The sequence below is a fragment of the Macaca nemestrina genome, chromosome 4, assembly GCF_043159975.1.
Source record: "Macaca nemestrina isolate mMacNem1 chromosome 4, mMacNem.hap1, whole genome shotgun sequence".
NCBI classification, from domain to species: Eukaryota; Metazoa; Chordata; class Mammalia; order Primates; family Cercopithecidae; genus Macaca; species Macaca nemestrina.
Genome location: NC_092128.1, coordinates 171860245 through 171888019, shown reverse-complemented (window position 1 = coordinate 171888019; position 27775 = coordinate 171860245). Strand labels below are relative to the sequence as shown.

Below are 27775 nucleotides of genomic sequence, written 5' to 3'. Positions count from 1 at the left end.
TATGGCTTTGCCTTCTCTAAGAGGTAACCCTACTTCATGCTAATGTTTCAGTCAGAGGATTGATCTAAATAATTCCTATTCTTAATGATAAATAGTGTATGAATTCTAAATACTTGATTTAACCTTCTCAGGGGAAGATATTTGTATTCTACATGTCTTATTAAATCCATAAATACATTCAGGGATCAGATGACAAAAAAGAAGTAGAAGCTTGTAGAAGTTGTTTTGATTTATCTGTGACTCATCCTCCCAGTTCTCTCAGATTCATCCTTTATCTTACGTGTTGTTATAGGTGTGTCTTAATGTTATGACCACAAAGCCCTCTCCCCTAGATTAGGAAGGCAGGTATGAAAACAGTCCTTGTAGAGGTTATAGTAGTAAGATGTTTAGCTTTTTGAAATTACCGTGTTGAACTGCTTTAAGAGTTTTATCACTTGCCGATAGTATTTTGAGCATGCTTTGCTGTGTCAGAGGACCCAGGCTTCCTTTCCAATCCCATTCTACTTAGTTGACACTCACAACTTCCCTCAGAACCAAAGAACCTCTTTGATTGTTCAACTTAAGCCAGCCTAGGTGTCCTCTGGGAGATGTCTTTTTCCCAGCTACAGCCTCTGGTTTTCAAGCCTGATCTCTAAGATCATCTCCCCTATTGGGACTGAAGAGACTGTGGAGTTTCCTAGGGATGAGAGCTCAATACCAGCCGTGAAAGAGTGTTGAAAGCCTAAACTCCCAGTTCTTTGGATAATTACTGGCAGTTGCTTGGGTACAAAGTCTTAGGTTAATTGATGCCATCACAAGGTGCCTTATTTAATTCTGTAAAAGGAATCCAGCTAGCCAGTGTTTAAACATTTTATTCAGTACACTTTCAAAATGGAATATAATTTTTTTCTTTCCTTTTTTAGGTCCAGAGAACATGGCACACTGTGGTCTCTTATTATTGCTAAGTTGATCCTTTCCCGAAGCATTTCATCTGATGAAGTAAAACCACATTATAAGAGAAAAGAAAGGTATTCTTATTTAAAATGTTTTTACTTTGTAATTTACTGTAAATGGTCACTTTGGCAGCCCCTAATTAATGAATAATCTCTAGTGAATCAAGAAAACAGGTTTAGGAAATGAGGAAATTAAAGACCTCAAGGCAAATTAAATTGTTTTAGGTTAGGGACATACCTTTTAATTTATTTATTTATTTTTGAGACAGGGTCTCACTCTGTTGCCCAGGCTGGAGTTCAGTGGTACGAACATGGCTCACTGTAGCCTCAACCTCCCGTGGTCAAGTGCTCCTCCCACCACACCCTCCTGAGTAACTGGGACCACAGGTGTGCACCAGCACACATGGCTAATTTTGTAATTTTGTAGGAATGGGGTCTCTCGCCATGTTGCCCAGGCTGGTCTTGAACTCCTGGGCTTAAGCAGTCCTGCTGCCTCAGCCTCCCAAAGGTCTGGAATTACAGGTGTGAGCCACCATGTCTGGCCCACACCTTTTTTTTTTAAAGTAAGTAGTTTTAACTCCATAGCCTTTTGTTGTAGAATTTTATACGGTACTTTTTTTTTTTTTAAGCCAACAGCATTTCATGAACTTGTTTTCTTTTCCCCAGAAATCTTTCTGATAGAAATATTTTCTTTTGCCCTTTCCTAATACTCTTTTTCCATCACTTTATTTGCTATATGGAAATGACAGGGAAAGTTACTCTTCTCTTAAATAACATCATCCTATTGAAGTATGTTCTAGAAAAGTAACAAATATGTTCTGTTCTTCAGACAAAGAGGTAGCTTGTGGGTTTGGGTGTGCTGGTGAAGCTCAGCATTCAAATTAATACTTAGCTGAGATTTACCAAGAGGCACTCTGAATTTACTGATTTACCAAGAAGAATTCTGAAATGATAGATACGTGTTTGGGCATAGTAGAATTCTAAATTAAATTTTGATCATTTTTTATCTTAAAAGTTTTATTTATTTTTTATTTTTTATTTTTTTTGTAAAAGTTTTAAAAAACTTTTTATTTTGAGGTTAATTGTGGATTCACATGAATGTGTAAGAAGTAATACAAAGAATAAAAATCATATATCTACCCAGTGGTACTGTTTTGCATAACTTTAGCATAGTATTATAACCAAGGAAAAGGTGTTGATACAGTCAGTTGACTTAGTTTACATGCACATGTTTGTGTATGTTTGTGTGTGTGAGAGATAGAGTGTGTATGTGTTCTATGTAGCTCACATCTGTGACCACCACCACTGTCAACTACAGAACAGTTTCATTATCAGGATCCCTTAGGTTATCCATATATAGCCTCAGCCACCTCCCTTCCCATTGTCCTGATCTCTAGCAACCACTAATCTGTTCTCTATGTTTGTAATTATGTCATTTAAGAATATTATATAAATGGAATTGGCCAGGTGCAGAGGCTCATGCCTGTAATCCCAGCACTTTGGAAGGCTGAGGTGAGAGGACAGCTTAAGCCCAGGAGTTCGAGAGCAGCCTGGGTAACATGGCAAAACCCCATCTCTACAAAAAATACAAAAATTAGCTAGGTGTGTTGGTGTGCACCTGTAGTTTCAGCTACTCATCAAGCTGAGGTGGGAGGATCACTTGAGCTCAGGAGGCGGAGGTTGCAGTAAAGGCGGAGTTTGCAGAGAACAGAGATCACGCCACTGCACTCCAGCCTGGGCAACAGAATGAGACCCAGTCTCAAAACAAACAAAACAAGACAAAAAACAATATTATATAAATGGAATCATACTGTATGTAACTTTTTGACATTAGCTTTTGTAGCATAATTAAAATTTTTTTCTGATTATAAAAGTAATATGAAATTAGCTAAAGAACTATTGGAACTAATTACTAAGGAGATGGATGTATACCACACAAAAATGAGTAACTTTTTTATTCACCCATAGTAATAAATTTAAAAAATGGTATGGGAAAAAAAGATTCCATTCACAATGACAACAAAAACTATAAATACTTAGAAATAAATTTAAAAAAAAACAATTGTAAAACTTGAATAAAGATCTCAAAAGAAGGTGGGAAGATTAATTGTAAAAATGATTGTGTCAACCTATAATTTCAGTGCAATCTCAATCAATTTCAGCAGTTTTTGAAAAACTTAGTAAACTGTTCTGAACATAGTATACATTTGAAGAAAAAGTTATCAAAAATAAGAAATTTTTCAAAAAAGTGAAAGAAACTGCATACCAAATATAAAATATAATATTGAATTATAGTAATTAAGCAGTATGAAATTGAAGAGTAGACAAATCAGTGGATACAGTCCAGAAACCTATTCACACATATATGTGAATTTAGTTTTTAATATAGGTGGCATTTCAAATCAGTGTGGTGAATAAATAATAATGATATGAAAATTGGTCATGTGTTTGGAAGAAAAATACTGAGACCTTCTCCTTTACATTATATGTAAATATATATATATATATATATATTTGATTTTGCAAAAATGAAAACTTCTTGCAACCTAAGTGCCCATCAGTGGATAAATGGATAGATAAAAGTGTGATATAACCATATAATGGAATATTATTCAGCCTTAAAAGGGAAAGAAATTCTGACATGCTACAGTCTGTATGAACCTTGAGGACATTATGCTGAGTGAAATAAGCCAGTTACAAAAAGACGGATACTCTATGATTCCTTTTATAGAGTAGTCAGATTCATAGGGATAGAAAGTAGAAGGTGGTTGCCTGGGGCCGACGGTGAGAGAGGAATGCAGCATTCATGTTTAGTGGGTGGAGTTTCAGTTTTGCAGAATGAAGAGGTCTGAAGATAGTTGCACAATAGTGTGAATGGACTTAACACTGCAGAACTCTACACTTAAAAATGGCTAATACATTAATTACATGTGTATTTTATGACAGTTAAAATTTTGTATATAGTATTTATGAAAGATGAAAACTGTGACAAAAATATAAAGATTACCGGGACAAATGACAACGGGAGAGGACATTTGCAAATCAACAAAAAGTATCTGTAATATGTAGATAGTTTATATAAATCAGTAAAACCCTCCAAATTGAAAAATTTATCAAAGACTTAAAGAGGCAACTCATAGGTGAAATGGTCAAAGGTAGGTGAATACTGAAATGTGAAATATGAAAGGATTTGCCTTACTAATAATGATAGAAGTACAAATTAAAAGCAATGGTTTTATCCACTATATTGCCAAGAATCAAAAAGATTCATTAAGTGTGCAGCTAAACAGTCCCACCTGTGCATTTTCGGTGACAGTGTAAATTGATTATGAGTTTTCAGAAGCAATTTGAAATTGCCAACATATAATACATTCAAACCTTTGAGCTTTCAATTCCACTTCTAGGAATTTAGCCCGAAGAGGTATTTATACATTCGCAGAATAGTATCTTCTTAAGGATATTTATTGCAGCATTATGTGTGAGGGCAAAAATTTGGGGGGGAAAGAAACCTAATGTTCACGGATAGGGAAATAGTTATGACACATCCATAGTACAGAGTGTTAGGTAGATTTTATTTTTGTTATATAGCTTTAAAACAATAATTTATACATTCTGACAGAAAGTATATATAAGTGGTAAATGATAGAACAATATGTTTAGTGTCATCCCTTTTATATGAATAAAACCCAACTATATATATGCACAAATATGAGTATCAGTTTGAAGAAAGGACACACAGGCCTGTAATCCCAGCACTTTGTGGGGCCGAGACGGGTGGATCACCTGAGGTCAGGAGTTCGCGACCAGCCTGACTAACATGGTGAAACCCTGTCTCTACTAAATACAAAAAAATTAGCCAGACGTGGTGGTGCATGCCTGTAATCCGAGCTACTTGAGAGGCTGAGACAGGAGAATCACTTGTACCTGGGAGGCGGAGGTTGCATTGAGCTGAGATCATACGTTGTACCCCATCCTGGGCAACAAGAGTGAAACTCCGTCTCAAAAAAAAAAAAGAGAAAGGACACACAACTGGTACTATTTATTTAAGTTGAATCAATTGACTTTTTTTTTTCTTTTTTTTTTGAGATGGAGTCTTGCACCGTCACCAGGGCTGGAGTGCAGTGGCGCAATCTCAGCTCACTGCAACTTCCGCCTCCCAGGTGCAAGCGATTCTCCTGCCTCAGCCTCCTGAGTAGCTGGGATTATAGGCGCCTGCCACCACACTCGGCTAATTTTTTGTATATTTAGTAGAGATGGGGTTTCACTACGTTCGCCAGGCTGGTCTCAAATGCCTGACTTCATGATCTACCCTCCTCAGCCTCCCAAAGTGTTGGGATTACAGGCGTGAGCCACTATGCCTGGCAGTTGACTCTTTTTTTTAAAAAGAGAACATAATGTCATGTGGCTAGTGTATTTTTTAAAAATCATACATGGGGAAATGTTATATATGCTCATTTAAAAAATTTATGCAGAAAAAAGGAGCAAACAAAAAAATTTCAAGTCAGCACTTGTTAAAACCTATCATAGTTTCTTTTTATGTAATTATATGTGATAGAATTATTCATCTTTTTCAATAGTCCCAAATAAAAGGAATATATGAAATAACTGTATGTTTGGAAGAAATCTAACTTGTGCTTTTTCTTTTCTTTTAACAGTTTTTTCCCACTAACTGAAGGCAATTTGCATACCATTCAAAGTCTATGTCCATTTTTGTCAAAAGAAGAAAAGAAAGAATTTAGTGCTCAATGTATACCTGCTCTTTTGGGCTGGACTAAGAAAGATCTTTGGAGTACTAATGGTTAGTTGCTTGATAATAAATATTTCATTAATTTAATTATTGCTTGAGATGAAGAACTGTTTCTAATATATAAGACCATATCTATTAGAGGTAAATTGAATTACAGCTGATTTGTCCTGAGATTATATGGATGAGTGTCATTAGACAATGGCTGTTACCATTTTACAGTACAAAAATGCTGGGCCTTGAGGGAAGACTTACACCCAGAAATACCTTCTAACCATTTCTTTTCTATCTACAGCTTTTTAAAGCTGTGCCTCGTTTCTCCCTAGCCAACCAATGACTGAACATATAAAGGCAAAAATAGCTTCTGTGGTATTTAAAACACTGCACTTTTCATTTGTTTATAAATTTATTTATTTATTTATTTATTTATTTATTTTTGAGACGGAGTCTCGCTCTGTCGCCCAGGCTGGAGTGCAGTGGTGCGATCTCGGCTCACTGCAAGCTCCGCCTCCCAGGTTCACGCCATTCTCCAGCCTCAGCCTCCCGAGTAGCTGGGACTACAGGCGCCCGCCACAGCACCCGGCTAATTTTTTGTATTTTTAGTAGAGACGGGGTTTCACTGTGTTAGCCAGGATGGTCTGGATCTTCTGACCTCGTGATCCGCCTGCCTCGGCCTCCCAAAGTGCTGGGATTACAGGCGTGAGCCACCACGCCCGGCCTTTTTTTTTTTTTTCCCTGAGATAGGGTCTCACTCTGTTGCCCAGGCTGGAGTGCAGTGGCGCGATCTCGGCTCACTGCAAGCTCCGCCTCCCACGTTCACGCTGTTCTCCTGCCTCAGCCTCCTGAGTAGCTGAGACTACAGGCGCCTGCCACCACACCTGGCTAATTTTTTGTATTTTTTTGGTAGAGATGTGGTTTCATCATGTTGGCCAGGATGGTCTTGATCTCCTGACCTCATGATCCGCCTGCCTTGGCCTCCCAAAGTGCTGGGATTACAGGCGTGAGCCACTGCACCCGGCCTGTTTATTAATTTAATCAACACTTATGAGCACCCACTACATGGTAGTTCCTGTTGTAGAGAAGACAAATGTGAAGTTGTATCATGTGATAACTGATGTAGCAAAAAGATGGATTATGTATACAAGTGGCAGAAAGGAAGGAGTTTCCACTCTGCTTTGAGGGTGTTAGTGGCGATTTCATAAAGATAAATATTTCTACTGGGTGTTGAAGGATAAATCGTTTTCCATATGGACATAGTTGGGGAAGGGCATTCCAGGTACACAAACATACAAGAGTACAGATTGTTCATTTTGGCTGGTATATAAGATAGAAGGTTGGGGACAGAGGGTGTTAAGATACATCAGTGGATGGATTTTGAGGAATGGTAGAGATTCTAAAGAGAGAGTCCAGGCCGGGCGCGGTGGCTCAAGCCTGTAATCCCAGCTCTTTGGGAGGCCGAGACGGGCGGATCACAAGGTCAGGAGATCGAGACCATCCTGGCTGACACGGTGAAACCCCGTCTCTACTTTAAAAATACAAAAAACTAGCCGGGCGAGGTGGCGGGCGCCTGTAGTCCCAGCTACTCGGGAGGCTGAGGCAGGAGAATGGTGTGAACCCGGGAGGCGGAGCTTGCAGTGAGCTGAGATCCGGCCACTGTACTCCAGCCTGGGCAGCAGAGCGAGACTCCGTCTCAAAAAAAAAAAAAAAAGAGAGGGTCCACATCAGAGTTTACCACATATACTAGCTGCTATTGAGTGAATGAATGTGTAAATTATGAAACACTATGTTCTCTTTTCCATTTGCTGTTTCCAGCTACTCTGTAGCTGTAGGTTTTCTTTTTATTTGAATGATGAGTTTGCTGAATATGTCCTGCACTTAAGAAATCAAAACAAAAGCAGCATAAGTCCGTTTAAATTACAGTATCATTCCCTTACTTTCCCCTCCCCCAAACTCTCTATTGTGTGCTAGGTATGGAGACAGAGTCTCTGTCCTTTGGAGCTTATAAGCTCATTTGTGGACTCTTACATAAAAGCCATTTGTAGAGTTCTTAACCTGAGCACTTCTCAAGAAAGTCTTTTACTTTTCAAAGTGGACTTTTTAAATGTAGCCGTATAGTTCTTAAAAATTTTTAATTTTCATTTTGAATTTTACTTCAGGAGGTTTTGGACATCTTGCCATTTTCAATTCTTGTTTGCAAACCAAAAGTATAGATGATGGGGAGCTATTACATGGAATATTGAAAATCATAATATCCTGGAAGAAAGAGCATGAAGATATTTTTCTTTTCAGTTGGTAGGTGATGCTTTATACTATGTTTTTCCTTCAGTATACAATTCAGACAAAGATGACATATCTGTGTCACAATTTTGTAGAGTAATTATGGTAGACATTTAAGTCAGTTATTTATGAGTATATAAGATTTAAATAACATTTTTTCTAATTGAATGTCAATATAATTATTATTTTGTTGTCATTTGTTTTTGTCTTCATCACAGTAATCTATCAGAAGCAAGTCCAGAGGTACTGGGTGTAAATATAGAAATAATCCGGTTTCTTTCCCTATTTCTGAAATATTGCTCATCCCCTTTGGCAGAGAGTGAGTGGGACTTCATCATGTGCTCCATGTTGGCTTGGTTGGAGGTAAATTAACGTGATATGTCATCACCTCTTGTGGGTCTTTGTACATACTTTTGTATCAGAACTATCTACCAATCTCATTCTTTGAGTGATGATTGTAATTGGTTCCTTTGCATAATTTAAAACACTTTATAGATGTTCTTCTTACCAGCTACAATTTGACAGAATAGTAAGATGATAGATTTTTAATGACTACCAGCATCATTCAGTGACCAAATCTCCTGTTATTAAAATGCTTTCTCCATTAGCTTATTATAATATTTGCAGCACAGCCCTTTTAGGTTTTATCTGTTAATGACAATTATTTTGGTCTTTTTTGGTTATAATTAGATTGTTTCTAAAACATGCTGTATGAATATTGTGAGAGTAATGCATTAAATAGCAAATTCAGAGGGAATTAGTGTAATTTTATGACCCAGAGCAACCAGAGGTATATTACTTGTGGGCTCCAAGGCAGCAAGTTGGTCAGGGTCGAATTGGTCTCAATCTCTGCTTTGCCTGCTATTAGCTATGTGACTTCGAGTTTTATTTTTTTTTAATTTATTTTTATTTATTTATTTTTTTGAGATGGAGTCTCGCTCTGCCGCCCAGGCTGGAGTGCAGTGGCCCGATCTCAGCTCACTGCAAGCTCCGCCTCCCGGGTTCCCGCCATTCTCCTGCCTCAGCCTCCCGAGTAGCTGGGACTACAGACGCCCGCCACCGCGCCCGGCTAGTTTTTTGTATTTTTTAGTAGAGACGGGGTTTCACCGTGTTAGCCAGGATGGTCTCGATCTCCTGACCTCGTGGTCTGCCCGTCTCGGCCTCCCAAAGTGCTGGGATTACAGGCTTGAGCCACCGTGCCCGGCCGTGACTTCGAGTTTTAAACTTAAACTCAGCTTTCTTTCTTTCTTTTTCTTTCTTTTTTTTTTTTTTTTAAATTTGAGAGGAGTCTCGCTCTGTTGCTTAGGCTGGAGTGCGGTGGCGCAATCTTGGCTCACTGCAACCTCCGTCTTCTGGGTTCAAGCAATTCTTGCGCCTCAGCCTCCCAAATAGCAGGATTACAGACACCCACCAGCATGCCTGACTAATTTTTATATTTTTAGTAGAGATGCAGTTTCACCATTTTGACCAGGCTGGTCTCAAACTCCTGCCCTCATGTGACCCACCCGCCTCAGCCTCTGAGCTACTGTGCCTGGCCAATTTTCTTATTTTAAAATAATAACTTACAACTTGTAGGGCTACTGAGAAGATTAGAAATGTGTATTTTATGTATCTGACTTAGTGTTTTCTTCCATAGTTTAGAAATTAAAAAGGGCATTTGAGAATAAATTATTTGTTAAAGATTCTAATTCATGGTATTTAATTTTGAAGAAAAAAGTTATTTTTATATAAAATTGTTTTATTTCTCCTGAGACTACATACTTCAACTGCTTTTCATTTTAAAATTCAAAGAAATGAAAGAAAGGCTTTTCTTTATATTGGCTTTATTTGTAGTGTTCTGGTAGAAGTCTGTTTACCTATTTCATTTTTATTGTTTTTTTCAGACAACAAGTGAGAATCAGGCATTGTATTCTATTCCACTTGTGCAACTGTTTGCCTGTGTCAGCTGTGATTTGGCCTGTGACCTCAGTGCTTTTTTTGATTCCACAACTCTGGATACCGTTGGCAATCTTCCTGTAAATCTAATCAGTGAATGGAAAGAATTTTTTTCCCAAGGCATCCACAGTTTGCTTTTACCTATTTTGGTGACTGTTACAGGCAAGTGAAAAAGGGAATAATAATGAGATTGATTCATTGGAAATGACTTACTGAAAAATTCAAAACCAAAAATTTTGATGTTTAAATCAAATAATACTAAATAGTAAAAGAAAAAGCCAGAAAAGAAAGCTTGGCTTCTCAGAAGCATCATATATGCTTCTACTTTACAGACAAAAATTGAAAAATGGCAAGGTATCCAATGACTGTTGCAAATTAAAATAATAGTAATTCAGATAACATGAATGGATCACGTGAATAGAACCTGTTGAACATTTGCTTTCTTTTTAGATGAGGATCAGATAAAAGTCATGAAAACAGTTGAGATTAACTGGAATATATATTCAGGTCATATTTCTAGTTAAGAGTGCTTTATTGTTGATGTCTAGTTTTTATTTCATTTTCTTAAATGATACTTGATTGTGAATCAGTTAAGCTATACTAACTTTCTTTTGGGACGGGCATGTTTCTTTCCTTTTTGTCATTAGGAGAAAACAAAGATGTGTCTGAAACGTCCTTTCAGAATGCAATGCTGAAACCCATGTGTGAAACATTAACATATATCTCAAAGGAACAGCTATTGAGTCACAAACTTCCTGCAAGATTAGTTGCTGACCAAAAAACAAACTTACCAGAATATCTCCAGACTTTGTTAAATACATTGGCCCCATTACTTCTCTTCAGAGCTAGGCCTGTGCAAATTGCTGTTTATCATATGCTCTACAAGTAAGAATTCATCCAATTGAATCAATGTTACAATGATCTAAAAAAATAGAATATATGCTTAGTTTTTACTTTTAATCATTTAAAAAAGTAAAAGTTTTAAAAGAAGGAGATCTGACTGCTTCACTTAGAGGGACACTAAGTTGCCTGATCTTTTAGGTTATTGTTTTCTATACACAATTTATATTTCAATAGTCCTGGCTATAGTAGTTGTTTTAGAGAAAACTCATTAAAACATTTACTTATTATAAAATAAGTATTGGTCTTTCTGCTCTTGAGCATGACTTAATAAACAGTTTAATATCACATATTTTAAAATAATGTTCTGATTTCTAGATTGATGCCTGAATTACCACAATATGATCAGGATAATCTAAAGACATATGGAGATGAAGAAGAAGAGCCGGCCCTGTAAGGTTTTTTAAATAATTTGTTTTATTAAATTCTTATAATCCATCTCACTTATAATGTCTTTAGAGGACTGGAGCAGCACAGAAGCTATAAATTAGAGTTATATTCATTCTACTATAAATTAGAGTTATATTCATATCTGTAACATATAAATGAAATCTAGATTTCACCCAAAAGATTGTTTCTCTCTCTTAATTGTTCTTAAATCATATTTTCTGTTTGCTACTGTTCAGTAAAACTATCTTTGGCCATATGGTGGCTGTGGAAAGAGTGTATCAGTTCAAATATCTATTGAGCATCCACTTTGTGCAGAGTATTAATTAAATGCTGAAGGGAGTATGCAGTGTTTAGTGAGCACTTTCTTTTTCTTAAGGAATTTATCTGATACAGATGATACTGTAGCCTTATAGAAAATATAGTATATGATAAGTGCTAAGAAGGAGGATAGATAACATTTTTTAAATTATCATTTAGGCCTATAGAAGATAGCATGTGATGAGGGCACAATTAATGTACATCAGGAAGGGAAGACTTTCTTGAGGAAGAGGCATTTAAACTGGTCCTTTAAGGTTAGGTAGCATTTCTGCAGGACAGGAAAGACAATATACATTAAGTGAACATCATGTACAAAGGCACTGAGTCATGAATGTGAAGATGTGCTTGGGCAATATTGAGTAGTTCCCACTTAATGTGTACTTTTATTGACAGTGTCTTTCTTTCCTGGAATTTAAGTTCTGTGAGGGCAGGAATTTCTGTCTCTCATTTCTGAGAGAGAAATAGGCTAGATTGCTTTAGGCCAGAATGCTTCCTGGCCTATAGCAGACATCATGAGTAGTATGTTGAATGAAAGAATAAATGAACCAGTGTGTATAGAGTAGGCAGGGTATAGTGGAAGATAAAGCCGAAAGGGTAGTTAAGGAGGCCTGATAATGAATGGCCTTAAAAATGACTTTTGGGGGCGGATTTGGGCATCATTTGGTAGGAGACAGGGCGCCATCAGCTGATTCTGACACTAGTGTAATGTGAAACATGAATTGTAAAAAGAAGCAAGCAGAGGTGGAGGTCATTCCAGAAGTTAAATAACAATGTGTGGAGGGCAATGTGAAAAGTGGAGAGATTTTGGAGCTGGTGTTTTATAAGATTTAGTGACTATCAATATGGAATATAGAAGGCTGGGTATGTGAGATGGAGGGGTTGAAGGAAAAGACCTAAGAGCAGAAGTTTGGAGAAGGCCTATGCTTGTGGGCTGGGAGAAGGAAGCCACAAGGGAAGAACGATCACAGCAGTGAAAGGAGAGAACCAGGCTAGAGTATCACAGAGAAGAGAGTTAATAATTTTACTTTTTGAGAATCTCCTAAGTTCACCTGAAAGTATAAATGCGTAGAGTAGTTCAATAAAGAAGAAAATTAACTTACTTTGTTGTGAAGTAATCTGAATGGTATATTTATTTTCCTAAAAAGATAACAATCATGATTTTTTAAATAGGCACATAATTATTTTCTGTGTTTATCATTCTGATTAATAGTACCATTGTGATATTTCTTAATAGCGCTAAGTAGATAATATGCAGTAAAATAGAAACTAGAATGAAGTGACAAAGTTCGAAGTCTTAGTCTTCACTTTGTCTTTTATAGGATGATAAAAGGCCTGGTAGGATTTAGAATCCCTAACGGTTTCCCCTGCTAACTGAAAGACTTTGGACTAATCATTTGGCTTCTCTGGGTGTGTGATTTTTTTTTTCACTTATAAAACAGAAAATTGAAATAGATGTTTTCTAAAAATGTCTTTCCTTCAAGTGCTATAATAATGTCTTTTTTATTTTACTGTTATGTGAGATTAGGAGTTAAAATTGGATCAATAGAGGAGAATTTTTTAAACATTTTTTGGAAAATAGAGAAATTTTTCTACAATGCTTGAAGTTTACGAGTACTGTCAGTTTGTTAAGGGATGAGTTATAAAGAAAACTTGTGGTGTTTAATCATTGATTCTTAGGTCACCACCAGCCACACTGATGTCTCTTCTTAGCACTCAAGAGGACTTACTAGAAAATGTTTTGGGGTGTGTTCCTGTTGGACAGATAGTTACTATTAAACCACTGAGTGAAGACTTCTGTTATGTTCTGGGATACCTTCTCACTTGGAAATTAATTCTCACTTTCTTCAAAGCCGCGTCATCACAGGTAAATAAATATGTGACAACTTTCGATAATTCTGTCCTAATATGCTTCTGATACTGTTCTAAATACCTTCCTTCCCTTCAGTTTAATAAAAGGGAAATCCTTATGTTTTAATCTCATCCTTTTTTTTTTTTGCATTTGAGACAGGGTCTCACTCTGTTGCCCATGCTGGAATGCAGTGGCACGATCTTGGCTCACTGCAGCCTCTGCCTCCTAGGCTCAAGCGATCTTCTCACTAAGTGGCTGGGACTACAAGTGCAAGCCACCATGCCTGGCTAATTTTTATATTTTTTGTAGAGATGGGGTTTCACCATGTTGCCCAGACTGGTCTCATACTCCTGAGCTCAAGTGATCCACCCTCGTTGGCCTCCCAAAATGCTGGGATTATAGGCATGAGCCACGGTGCCCGGCCTAATCTCATTTTATCCAGCTAACTTCAGACAATCTGCTTAATAAGTTTACTCCTGTCCCTTATACCCTACCCCTCCAAGCAAAAGTAATTACTCTGATATGTGGCCAGACCAACTTTTTTTCTAACTGAATGTAGTCACCAGGTTCTTTTATATCAAGAAATAATATTTATATAATTTAATTATATACAATCATAGTAATTATTTCAAAAGAATTGAATCTTGTGTTTTTTCTGTTTTTTTTGGGGGGGTCAGTTTTTCACTCTGTTGTGGAGATTTCACTTAATACATCATTGGCAATTTACCTTACTTGAAAATCACTGTTTGGAGAAAGATCTGTGAAACATTACCTATGTAATAATTCCAACTGTTACCTAAATGGTAAAAATATCTGAAATATTTTGCCCAAATTATTCTAGCAGCCACTAGATGTCTCTGTTGTCTCACGTTTAGGAAGTAAGACCTTGTCCAAGAAGAAACTGGAAAGATCTCTCTAGTTTTTATTTCTTTTAGAAAGATCCCCACTTGAGGATAGTTTGAGCCCGGGGAAGCGGAGGTTGCAGTGAAATGAGATCATGCCACTGCACTCAAGCCTGGGCGACAGTGCCAGACCCTGTCTCAAAAAGAACAAGGATGATCCAAATCTCTGTCAATCTTTGATTGAATTAACCTAGTGAAATATGTGCCTTCTTTGACAGGTCAATACAAAAAGATTTAGTTTATCACTTAGTGTGATTAAGTATTCATGGCATTCATTTCCAATGTGACTTTTTGGAATTTTTAAATTATAATTTATGTTGTTGCTCATAACCTATACCTTGGTACAAAGATATCAATTTTTGCATCTTTGCATTTGTACATCTAAGGAGAAAAATCAAATCACAGAAGTAGCATTGATCTAGTTGTTAAATAGATTAGTTTTCTCTTTAGGCCTGTCATGTATTTTTGTGACTTAAGCTGGTTTTATTTGCTGATGATATATTTCAAGAGCTCCTTATTGGGCTTTTACATCAATTTCTTAAAATATTGTTGATCTCTAAAAAAATAGCAGCAGATTGAGGCTTTTGTGTATAATAGTTTTGTTCTCATTTTATATTCAGAAATTAGGAAAATGGCCATGCCTCACCTTTTTTATTAGGCTGGGATTGGGTTAGGGTGCAAAATTATACAGCAGCATTTATTATTATTGAGTCTGAAAAACTTGAACTGAGCTGTAGGCAGATAAACCAGAATAAGCCACCTAATACTTAGTATTATTTAGTGGGTTATTCTGGTTTATCTGCCTACCCAATAATTAGTTGAATCCTGAAATAAACAATTTTTCTTCAGAAAACTTTAAATGTTCCTAAATCATGGGTTAACTTTTTTCTCAAAAAAACTCCTAGCAAATCAGATTGAACTAGAAAAAGTTGTATATGTACATGTGTATGTTTATTTGTTTTATAAAGCTTTACTGAGATACTGCACATACCATAAAATTTACCCACTTAGCATACACAGTTTGGTGTTTAAAAAATTTTTTTTTTTTTTTTTTTTTTTTTTTTTTTTTTTTGAGATGGAGTCTCGCTCTTGTCCCCCAGACTGGAGTGCAATGGTGCGATCTTGGCTCACTGCAACCTCCAGCTCCTGGGTTCAAGTGATTCTCCTGCCTCAGCCTCCCGAGTAGCTGGGATTACAGGCGCTTACCACCACGCCTGGCTAATTTTTCTATTTTTAGTAGAGACGGGGTTTCACCATGTTGGCCAGGCTGGTCTCAAACTCCTGACCTCAGGTGTTCCGCCTACCTTGGCCTCCCAACGTGCTGGGATTACAGGCATGAGCCACCGCACCTGGCCACACAGTTTAGTGTTTTTAGTATATAGTCATCCCTTGATATCTGCAGGGGATTGTTTCCAGGCTCCCTCCCATGGCCCACAACCCAGTGAATACTCAAGTTCCTTATATAAAATGGCATAGTATTTGTATCTAACCTATGCACGTCCTCCTGTATACTAGTTAAAATCATCTCTAGATTAGTTATCATCGATACAATGTAAATGCTATTGAAATAGTTGCTATACTGTATTTTTAACATTTGTAGTATTTTTGTTGTATTGGGTTTTTAAAAATCACTTTTTTTGCCCCTCAAATATTTTCTATCTGCGATTGGTTGAATTCTCAGATGTGGAACCCGTGGATGTGGAGGGCTGACTGTATTCACAGACTTGTGCAACTATTACCACTATCTAATTTTAGAACATTGTCAACATCCCATTGTATTTGATAGCAATCACTTCCCATTTCCTCTCAAACCCTACAGCTCCTGACAGCCATTAAACTGTGTTCTGTCTCTATGCATCTGCCTGTTCTGGACATTTCACACATCTGGTCTTTTGTGTCTGGCTTTTATCTTAGTATATTGTTTTCAAGATTTATCAGATTGTAGCATGTGTCATAAGTATTGCATTTCTTTTTGTGGCTGAATAATGCTTCATTTTATAGATATCACATTTTGTTTATCTGCTTATCTGTTAGTGGACATTTAGGCTGTTTCTGGTTTTTTTGACCATTGTAAATAAAGCTGCTGTGAACATTAATGTATAAACTTTTGTGTTGAAATGTGTTTTCATTTCACTTGTGTTGTATACTTCAGTGGGATTGCTGGGTCATATATGTGTGTTTTTTAAAGTCCATTGATATTGCTGATTAATTTTTAAAATATCTCCAACTTTTTATTTGAAAAAAAATTAAACAACAACGTTGGAAGAATAATTCATGAAAAGTCACATACTCTTTTAGATCAACACATTTTTAACACGTGGCTACATTTGCACGTACTGTATCTGTATGTACTTTTTTTCTGCTGATCTGCTTGAAACTAACTTGCAGACATTATGATGCTTTACCAAAAGCATTTAAACATGTATCTCCTAAGATCAAGGACATGTTTCTACATAAGCAGAATACAATTTTTATATTCAAATTTAATTTTGATGCAGTAGTACCTAATTTTTATTCAGATACTCTTAGTTGTCCCAGTAATATCTTTATAGTTTTATTTTCTTCTGTGTTGAAGATCCAATCAAGAACCATGTTTGTATTTGTTTGTCATATTTCTTTAGTTTCTTTAACCTATAAATCCTATACCTTTCTTTTCTTTCTTGTCATTGTTTGGGCCAGCTGTTTTTAGCCTGTCATACAGTTTGAATTTGTCTGATCGTTTCCTCATTAGATTGTGGTTAATTTTCAGCAAGAGTACTTACTGTACAAGTTGTTACATGTTCTCAGAGTCTTACCTCAGCCATATAATGTCATTGTGTTCTTTTACAGGTTGAGTATTCCTTATCCAAAATGCTTGGGACCAGTAGTGTTTCTGATTTCAGATTTTTTCAGATTCTGGAATATTTTTGTTACACTTACTGGTTAAGTATCCCAGATCCGAAAACCTGAAATGCTCCAGGAGCATTTCCTTTAAGCATCATGTTGGTGCTCAACAAGTTTTAGATGATGAAGCATTTTGGATTTTCAGATTTGGGATGTTCATCCTTCATTAGTGATGTTGTTTGATGATAAGAGCACTTTGGTCAACATATTTTAAAAATCAATTCCAAATCCTATTACTTGATCCTTGTAAGTATTCATAGTGTTTAGAAAATAAAAGGCTGGGCGCGGTGGTTCAAGCCTGTAATCTTTGGGAGGCCGAGGCGGGCGGATCACGAGGTCAGGAGATCGAGACCATCCTGGCTAACACGGTGAAACCCCGTCTCTACTAAAAAAAACCAAAATACTAGCCAGGCGAGGTGGCGGGCGCCTGTAGTCCTAGCTACTCGGGAGGCTGAGGCAGGAGAATGGCGTAAACCCGGGAGGCAGAGCTTGCAGTGAGCTGAGATCTGGCCACTGCACTCCAGCCTGGGCGACAGAGCGAGACTCCGTCTCAAAAAAAAAAAAAAAAAAAAAAAGTTGTATTTTACACAAAGAAAGGATAAATGCTTGAGGTGATGAATACCCCACTTACCCTATTACATATTATATGCCTATAAAATACCTCATGTGCCCCATAAATATCTACTGTGTACCCACAAAAATTAAAAATACAAAATTTTTAAAAACAAAAAAGAAAATGGTATCTTTGTACTATGAGGAGATATGTGATATAGTAGAAGAAATTATCTTAAAACCAATACAGATACCAAAGAACTGCAAAGTCAATGTGGAAAAATGCAAGCTGTGTTATTGAGGGAAGGCAGGAGTTGTGAAGCACAGGTCTGACACAGATACCTGCAGCGCTCCCAGTGGTGGCTCGTTTTTCTGTTTTTAAAAGAGAAACCAGAAATCCATATTTTTATGTGAAATCTCCTGATTGAAAAAACAACTCTGAGAAGACCCCCCAAGACATCTTGGACTACTAGTTTGTGCTCTCTGTCGTAAAGGAATGTCGGAGTTTTTGATACAGGATGAGGTCAGCCATAAAAATGGGATTAGTTTTAAGCAGGAATTTGAAAGGTTAAGGACAATGGTGTGGAAGGAATGTATGGAAGACTTGGGAGGAGAGTGAGGGAATGGTGAATAGATTTTCTTATCTCAGGCACTGTAAGCCAAGGTGAGTGTATTCTAACACAGGAAGACAATTTGAGAAAGATATTAGAAACTTGTTCTAATAATGAGCGGATAGAATGTCTGCTAGTTTATGAGGAAAGGAAATTTGTTATACTTTGAGTTGTTCTTTTATACCAATTGTCTTGGTGTATTTGGTTTACTAACAAATTCTTTGCTCTCCACCAGCTTCGGGCTCTGTATTCAATGTATCTTCGGAAAACAAAGAGTTTGAATAAATTGCTCTATCACCTGTTCAGGCTTATGCCAGAAAATCCAACCTATGCCGAGACCGCAATTGAGGTCCCAAATAAGGACCCTAAAACATTCTTTACTGAGGAGCTCCAGCTGAGTATTCGAGGTCAGTAAGATATGTGTTTATGTTCTTTCTTGGACGCTAGATTCACACTAGGTTGAATAAAACTTTTCCCTGGGAATGTGGAGAATAACCCTAAAGCTAGGTCCTGGCTATGAGAATGTTGAACTTGACCATTTTCCACATTTCTCTAAATAGGATGAATAATTCGATTTTACCCTAAAATAAAGGACTGTGAGGAATTTAATATATTTTTGAAGCTTAGTGTGGTAAGACTATTAACTTCTGACTCTGTAAACAAATATTTCTTATGTGATAACATTTTATAGGCATATAAATAAGGGGAAATAAAGTTGAATAAAATGTATTTCATTCTGGGAGCCCGCATGTGAGCAGAGAGGATAGATGTGCATATATGTGGTTGTACCACAGTATTGGAAACAATTTACTAAGAATATGCATTTTTTAAATGCCTTGGAGATCTGAGGATGGGCTGCATCTTGTGAGTATTGAGTTGGGTATTCTAAGACTTCTGCACAGCAGCACAGCGAGCTCTGGGGAAAGTAAAGGAGGCCAAACTCCTTTTCATAATTTATAACACCAAGCATCTTTAATTTTTCCTTCTTTTTAAAATATATTCTATTTTATTTGTAGTCTTTCATGTTAAATATAGAATTCTGTTTCTAGGTAGATTTTTTCAGTGTCAATTGGGATTTTCACTTTAAAAAAAATTATTTTGCCATTCTTATGGTTCATTTTGAATGTGTGGAAAGATGCTCAGACTCCAGAGTTCTGGTTTCTCTGGTATGTTTGTTTGATGAGCTATAGCACTATCGTTGAGGAATTAAGGATCACTTTCTAAAGAAAATACTAATATTAGTCTGTTATTCTATATAAGAAATACATCTGACTAATCAGGAATTTGTTTTTTCCTCAGAAACAGCAACTCTTCCATACCACATTCCACACTTGGCTTGCTCAGTCTATCATATGACATTAAAAGACTTGCCTGCCATGGTTAGGTTGTGGTGGAATAGCAGTGAGAAGCGTGTTTTCAATATTGTAGATAGATTTACAAGCAAGTATGTCAGCAGTGTTCTTTCTTTTCAAGAAATATCTTCTGTACAAACAAGTACACAACTATTTAATGGCATGACGGTTAGTATTGTCTTGACTTTCTCCAGAAAAGTTGTTTTAATATTGGGTATGTCTGTCATTGTTAATATCAAAACAGACTGTAGCTCTTGGCTCAGAATTTATAGAAACTGGTGGCCAGGAGTTATGGCTAATGCCTGTAATCCCAACGCTTTGGGATGCCAAGGTGGGAGGATCACTTGAGCCCAGGAGTTCAAGACCAGCCTATTTTGTTTTCTAATTTGTGTGTCAAATCTCAATATTACTTCATGTATGGATTGAAACAGTGGTATAATTTTCATTCACACACTGTATTAGTCTATTCTTACATTTCTACAAATGCCTGAGACTGGGTAATTTATAAAGAAAAGAGGTTTAGGCCGGGTGCAGTGGCTTATGCCTGTAATCCCAGGACTTTGGGAAGCCGAGGTGGGTGGATCACTTGAGGTCAGGAATTTGAAACCAGCCTGGGCAACATGGTAAAACCCCATCTCTACTAAAAAAATACAAAAATTAGCCATGCGTGGTGGCGGGCGCCAGTAATCCCAGCTACTCAGAAACTTACAATCGTGGCGGAAGGCAAATGGGAGTCAGCACCTCACACGGCCAGAGCAGGAGGGAGAGAGGCGGGGAGGTGCCATACACTTTTAAACAACCAGATCTCATGAGAACTCACTCACTATCACGAGACTAGCACCTATGGGAAATCTGCCCCCATGATCCAATCACTTCCCACTAGGCCCCACTTCCAACATTTGGGATTACAATTCAGCATGAAATTCGGGCAGGGATACAGATCCAAACCATTTCACCCAGCAAATAGTTTTTGAGCATTCATTAGTTCATTCAAAATCTGTATTGGAATACTTACAGATGCCAAGCACTGTGTCCCAGTCACCAAGGATATGAACAGTTTAGTAGGACTAGACTCTTGTCCTATAATAAGATACAGTCTAATAAAGGGAAAAGAGCGATACTGATAATGATTTTTGCATTGGAAAGTAGCATGTTAAGAGAAAGAGTTCTCATGATCTGAGTGGGAAAGATTCATCTGGCTGAGGGGATTAAGTGAGATTTTATGGAAGAAAATCACTTGGAGGTGGGCAGGATTTTGTTATGGGGAAAATGAAGGGAAAGGCATTTACTATAGAGAAAATAGGCCAGGTATAGTGGCTCATACCTGTAATCCCAACACTTCGGAGGCCGAGGTGGGCTGATCACCTGAGGTCGGGAGCTTGAGACCAACCTGGCCAACATGGAGAAACCCCGTCTCTACTAAAAATACAAAATTAGCCGGATGTGGTGGCACATGCCTTTAATCCCAGCTACTTGGGAGGCTGAGGTAGGAGAATCGCTTGAACCTGGGAGGCGGAGGTTGCGGTAAGCCAAGATCACGCCATTGCACTCCAGCCTGGGCAACAAGAGTGAAACTCTGTCTCAAAAAAAAAAAGAGAGAGAGAGAGAGAGAAAAAAAATACTATCGCAAATGCAAAAAGCACAAAAGTGAGAATGTCATTTCAGTTGTTGCCCAAGAAATGATAAATAACGCAGTACTGCAACCCAAATAATGAGTAGGAGTCCCAAAGGTGAATAGACTGCTCAACAGTGAATTAGAGGTATATTGGGAAGGGCCTCAAATAACAATCCAAAGTGGTACACTTCAGCCACTGAACATTTTTCATTCAGGCAGTAGCATGGTCAAGTTATGATCTTTGAAATTGCTCTGACCATAGTCTATAGCATGATCTATTGGCAAACAGTTTGGATTCAAGTGAATGGTTAGAGGAGACTATTGGGGTAGACATTATGAGCAAAGGACTAGGGCATGGGTGAGGCAGTATCAGTGGGAATATAAAAGAGTAGAGATGTGAGAGATGTGCTAGTGATTTAGTTAATATCTAGGATGAGGTAGAAGCAGAAATTTAAAATGGTGCTATGATGATTTTTTAGCCTGGGAGTAGGAAATTCAGAAGATGAAGTTTGATGAAGGATGATAATGTGTGCATTTTATGTTGAGTTTGCAATGTTGGTTTGATTTTTTTTTTGTTTGTTTGTTTGTTTGTTTGTTTGTTTGTTTGTTTTGAGACGGAGTCTCGCTCTGCCGCCCAGGCTGGAGTGCAATGGCCGGATCTCAGCTCACTGCAAGCTCCGCCTCCCGGGTTCACGCCATTCTCCTGCCTCAGCCTCCCTCCCGAGTAGTTGGGACTACAGGCGCCCGCCACCTCGCCCGGCTAATTTTTTGTATTTTTAGTAGAGACGGGGTTTCACCGTGTTAGCCAGGATGGTCTCGATCTCCTGACCTCGTGATCCACCCGTCTCGGCCTCCCAAAGTGCTGGGATTACAGGCTTGAGCCACCGCGCCCGGCCGCAATGTTGGTTTGAAAACCAAACAAATAACTATAAATATTCTGGCAGTTGACGGTTGGCTCCAAAGCTCAGGAGGATGACATGGTAGAGGAAGACTTATTAGACGTAGAAGTGATATTCGATACTCGGTGTGGAAGAGAAGGGATAATAACCCATTCTGTCACTTATCTATTCAAGGTTTATTGAACTATTATGTGACAAGCCTAACATTATAAAACCTTTTTTTATGAGCAATTAATGTCTTTTAAAACAAACTTTGAATATCACAAAATCACTGTAAAAATATACCAGGGAGGTATTTAAACCTATTTCTTTCTCTTTTTTTTAATTTTTATTTTTTTGAGATGGAGTCTCGCTCTGTCACCCAGGCTGGAGTGCAGTGGCGCAATCTCGGCTCACTGCAAGCTCTGCCTCCCGGGTTCACGCCATTCTCCTGCCTCAGCCTCCCGAGTAGCTAGGACTACAGGTGCCCGCCACCTCACCCGGCTAATTTTTTGTATTTTTAGTCGAGACGGGGTTTCACCGTATTAGCCAGGATGGTCTCAATCTCCTGACCTCGTGATCCGCCCGCCTTGGCCTCCCAAAGAGCTGAGATTACAGGTGTGAGTCACCGTGCCCAGCCTAAACCTATTTCTTAATTACCTTATGTTAGATAAGTGAATGTGTTTACTTGCATTGTCCTTGAATGAAGCCTTTAGCTTTTCATAGTCAACCTATCAAAATGTTTTCTGGATGAAAGAAAGGAATCTGGCAAACAAAATATCCTTTGTTGTATTGCAGGTTAAAGCTCGAGCTACTACTCGAGAGGTAATGGCTACTTATACTATTGAGGACATAGTTATTGAACTTATAATACAGCTGCCTTCAAATTATCCATTGGGTTCAATAACAGTAGAAAGTGGCAAAAGAGTAGGAGTGGCTGTTCAGCAGTGGCGGAACTGGATGCTGCAGTTAAGCACTTACCTCACCCATCAGGTAAGTTTCTGTTTATACATTTGGCTTTACAAACTTGAAAAAGATGATCTATTTAAAAGGGCATTTAAACACAAAATACATCTTTTCTGCTTAAGGTAAAAATAGATATTAAACTTCCTTGGATAAATACAGATATATGCCTAAATGGATTAAACCTGCCTTTCTGTTTTAATTTTTAAGGTTCTGTAATTTATTTTCTGGTGTTTGCGAGGGATTGACTTTATTTCATTAACATTGTAGAAGATGTAGAACAGTACATGGTATTAAGGAAATTGTTTCAGAGAGGATCTTTTGAAAGATGTTGGACAGATGAATGCCTTCTGAGCTACTTTCACTTTTATTCTTACATTTCAACTCCTCTTTGGTTAAAGAAGTCCCAGTACTCTCAAAGACCTTTGACCTCTAACCACATTTTAAATCTTCAGTTCTGTTTGCACGCTGTGTATCTCAGGCATTCTACAGTAAGGAAAAACTTTTTTTTTTTTTTTTCCCAAGACGGAGTTTTGCTCTTGTTGCCCAGGCTGAAGCGCAGTGGCACAATCTCGGCTCACTGCAACCTCTGCCTCCCGGTTCAAGCGATTCTGCTGCCTTAGCTTTCAGAATAACTGGGATTACAGGCACCCACCACCACACCTGGCTAATTTTTTGTATTTTTAGTAGAGATGGAGTTTCACCACGTTGGCTATGGTGGTCAACGAACTCCTGACCTCAAGTGATCTACCCACCTTGGCTTCCCGAAGTGCTGGGATTATAGGCATGAGCTACGGTGCCCGGCCAAGAAAAACTATTTTAAACAAATATGCTTACCATTATTGTAGAGACTGAGCAAATAATTTGAGATAATTTCCTCATTTTCAGTTAAACATTAGAACTAACCTAAATGATTTAATTATTAAGAGAGTTTTATCAAGCAATAAGCTTGGACTATTACACTTTAAGTATTGGTCCAGAAGCCTTTAAAGTCTGACTTTAATGGAGAAAAATTACATCTGGTTCTGAAAACTTGGGAGGTTATTTTAAAAACCAACATTCATAAAAGTTAGGAGATATGAACATAGCCAAGCAGATTGTCTTCTTTCAGAATTGTAATTCAACTTTAAAATTTGTGAAATTGAATAAAAATAAAATTGGTGGTCATCAGTGTGTCGTGACTTACTTTTCTTCTTGTTAACAGAATGGAAGTATTATGGAAGGCTTAGCTTTATGGAAAAATAATGTAGACAAACGTTTTGAGGGTGTTGAAGATTGTATGATCTGTTTCTCAGTCATTCATGGTTTCAACTATTCCCTTCCCAAAAAAGCCTGTAGAACATGCAAGAAAAAATTCCATTCAGCTTGCTTGGTAAGTCTAAAGAGAAATTAACTTACTTATATTTTATGTATTTTATACACATAAACGCGCGCACACACACACACATACACAATGTCTAACTTTGGAAGAGAAAGTGTATGTTAAACTTAATCGTAGCTAATGGGAGATATATTAAAAAGTGATTTTTAAAAATCTGCAAAAGATAATTAGCAGTTTACCGAGACTGGTAGAATCAAGGCCCTCTAATAAATGGGTGTTTCCAGTGACCTTTTACCGCTCAAGAAGTAGAAGGTCTTCTGAGATCTAGACCATGAAGGAAACTACAGGAGTCGGTGCTGGAAGCCATTTGGCATCAGAGCCCTATGCTCTTTTTAAACATAGTGAAAAAGAAGTTGCCATTTGTTCCTTTGTTTCACAGGAGATTTCTCATATCTTAGTGGTTGTGTGCATGAGCCTAAGTAGAAAGAACTTAGTGTAGCCATCGGAAGTATACTCATTTGTGTTGATTTTGGAGATACAGAAAGAGCAAACATTTTAGTATTCTTCCCTTTTCACTTTATCATTTGAAGGTTACTTTAGATGTATATGTACTTTATGATATATGTAAGAGGAGAGCTTTAAAAAGCTTTTGGTATTTAAAACCTTTTCTTTTTCAGTACAAATGGTTTACATCTAGCAACAAATCCACTTGTCCACTGTGTCGTGAGACATTTTTCTGAGGTTTTCTTCACTGGAAGGGATCCCTGAAGTACATCAAGCAAAGGCATTGGATTTGGATCCATCTTAAAATGTGGATGTGGGGAAGCCAGTGAGCATAACTTTTAAATAGGACCTTCTCTGGAAAATTATTTTGGTTAATGTAATAATCCTAAAATCAGGTTTACTTAACTTTAGATTGCTTTGTAAATGTTTGGAAACTTCCTTTTACAAAAGAATATTACATATTTGAGAGAAAATATTTCTATTAATGGTTTAATCTCTTTGTATATTTAAAAATAAATATGAAAAACCCTAAATTACAGAACTGGAATTTGTGAAAAGATCGTACAAGTATATTATTGATAAACCCGTTCCATTTGTCGATCTGTATTTTAGAATAGTCCAAGTGAAGCAAAATGAACGGAGAGAGCTGATTTACATCTATAGATATTTTAAGTCTTATTTATTAGTCATGACAATAAATTAGTAGTATTCTGATATTTGTAGATTATTTTAATGATAAAAATGACACTAAGCTATTAATATGGCTTGTCTTAAGATATTTGGAAGCATGCTCTGAAATCCTATATAAAAGTTTCAACTGAACTTCAAGGTGCCTCCATTTATCAAGGGTTATGAAACTCAGAAAATTAAATTCTTGATGCTGATCTTTTTGCTTGTGGAAGAATTATTTCTATATATTAGTGAAATTTGAATTGTAAACGTGTCAGTGAATTTATTACTCCGTTTGAGCAAGTATCTAGAGGGTGAGAATTTGAAATAGTAATTTGATTATTTCATTCATGAAGCAGAGTGGTAGTTATCTTTCTGTTGACAGGGAAGAAATAAATGAGTATTACTGAAACTTAAAGATCAGTGGAGAAAGAAACATTTAAAAATGTTGTAGGAGACTTTCAATTTTGGAAGCAAACTTAGATGTTCTTACTAGCCAAAGTTATACTAAATAAGAGACTTGGGGGAGCAAATGTTTTTCAGCCTTCAGAAATGGAAAGTTAAGGATTTTAGCACTGAGTAAAATTCAGTATAACAGGCTGAAGTGGAGTAAGTGAAAACCTGCCTTTTGCCACTCTTAAAAATTGTGCCCAAAATATAAAAGTATGGAAGTTTAGAACTTGGAACAATTTTATTGCAGTCTTCCATTACGTGGAAATAGCATATCTAATATCTAGGTTACTTGAGAGACCAGCTCATCATCTCTGTTGCACATGTTTAATTGGCAAAAAGCAATTCATGATAAATAAAATTATTGCTTTCCATCTACCGGGTAAAATAACTATTGAAATAGTATGAATGTGGTCAGAGGATTATAGTTGAGAGTGAAGTGCTATGTGTGGGTTATAGATCTCTCAAATTATATTTATAGATGCAGTGTCCTGCCCAGTTTTGCTTCCTACATTTTTCTGTAAAATATTTATTGTTTTCTAGCCTTGAGACTCTGAGGGTCAGTAAGTGAAGTATAGATAGCAAAATTTTACTACCTCGTTAACCCTTTTCTTAAAATATTCTCTATCTTTCTATGTCTCTCTGACATAGTAATCCCAAAGGATTGTGTTACTCCCCTGTGAAAGTTACTACTTTTCCTTTAAAAATGGTTTTGTAATAAGACTGTTTAAAACCTTTCCAGTATTGGTACATCTTGGCTTCTGGCCCAAACCCAAGCAGAAAAGAAAATGGAATAATGGAGCATTGTTTTTCCACGTTAGTATTAGGGCATCAGATTCTTGGTAAAACACTATAATTAAGTAGTTATAATTAAATAACTGTTCTTCATACTTAGGACTCGTAATACGTTTCTTTAAGACTTGTAAGTATAATTGTAAAGCTTGTTAACTGTTTCTATATTAAAGAAGAAGCTTTACAAAATAAGACTGAAATTCAGGATACCACATTAAAGTTTTATCTGTACAGCGTGACAACTCTAACAAAAAGGATAGCAGCCCTTAAAATTTTAGCTTAAGGACATTTTAAAATTGCATGAGATTAGCAAAATTATTAATTTAAAACCTCAAAGTAAATTGCAAATTTTAAAATTTATTTTTGACTCTTTTATCACATGCTCTAATGTATGTACATAAGTTTCTGTGGCTTAAATAATATGTTGTTATTTGATACATTTTTCTGGTGCGAGTAATTAATGTTATTATTTGATTGTTATACCATATGTGCCCATTAAAATTCTTTTTAATTACAAATATTTCAAATATACAGAAAAATAATAATATAAATGCCCTTGTACCCTTCACATACTATTTTGCCATATTTGCTTCTGATTTTTAAATAAATAAAATGTTGCTCTTTTGTACTTCTCCCTGGCGCCATTCTCCTCCTTCTCTCCCTAGAGCTAACCTACTATTCTGAAGTTGGTGTGACTCCTTCCTATTTAAGATTTTATACTTTACCGTGTGTTTTTATCCAGAAACAATATATAATAGTTAACAAAAATTATGTTAATGATGTTTTACTGTATGTAATCTTTTGTAACCTGATTTTCCACTTAACATAATATGCTGTTTAGTGTCATGTCAGTTTACTTACCAATTCCCTTACTAATGGTTGTTTAAATTGTTACTTTTTTGCCATTTTGAGCAGTGCTGCAAGTGTACATTCTTGAT

General features: G+C 36.9%; 1 protein-coding gene across 3 annotated transcripts in view; it reads left to right on the top strand.

Moving 5' to 3' along the window:
- LOC105472780 (listerin E3 ubiquitin protein ligase 1) overlaps positions 1-27462 on the top strand; it is a 67598-nt gene extending 40136 nt beyond the window's left edge. For all 3 annotated transcript variants that reach the window (XM_071095532.1, XM_071095534.1, XM_071095533.1), the window contains 13 exons: positions 903-1007; positions 5588-5730; positions 7833-7968; positions 8172-8316; positions 9837-10050; positions 10536-10773; positions 11107-11181; positions 13174-13360; positions 18529-18700; positions 19593-19813; positions 22937-23131; positions 24306-24473; positions 25100-27462. In XM_071095532.1, the coding sequence (XP_070951633.1) occupies positions 903-1007; positions 5588-5730; positions 7833-7968; positions 8172-8316; positions 9837-10050; positions 10536-10773; positions 11107-11181; positions 13174-13360; positions 18529-18700; positions 19593-19813; positions 22937-23131; positions 24306-24473; positions 25100-25162 (2062 nt within the window). In that variant the 3' untranslated portion in view covers positions 25163-27462. The remainder of the gene's footprint in view (positions 1-902; positions 1008-5587; positions 5731-7832; positions 7969-8171; positions 8317-9836; positions 10051-10535; positions 10774-11106; positions 11182-13173; positions 13361-18528; positions 18701-19592; positions 19814-22936; positions 23132-24305; positions 24474-25099) is intronic.
- Positions 27463-27775: the final 313 nt, after the last annotated feature.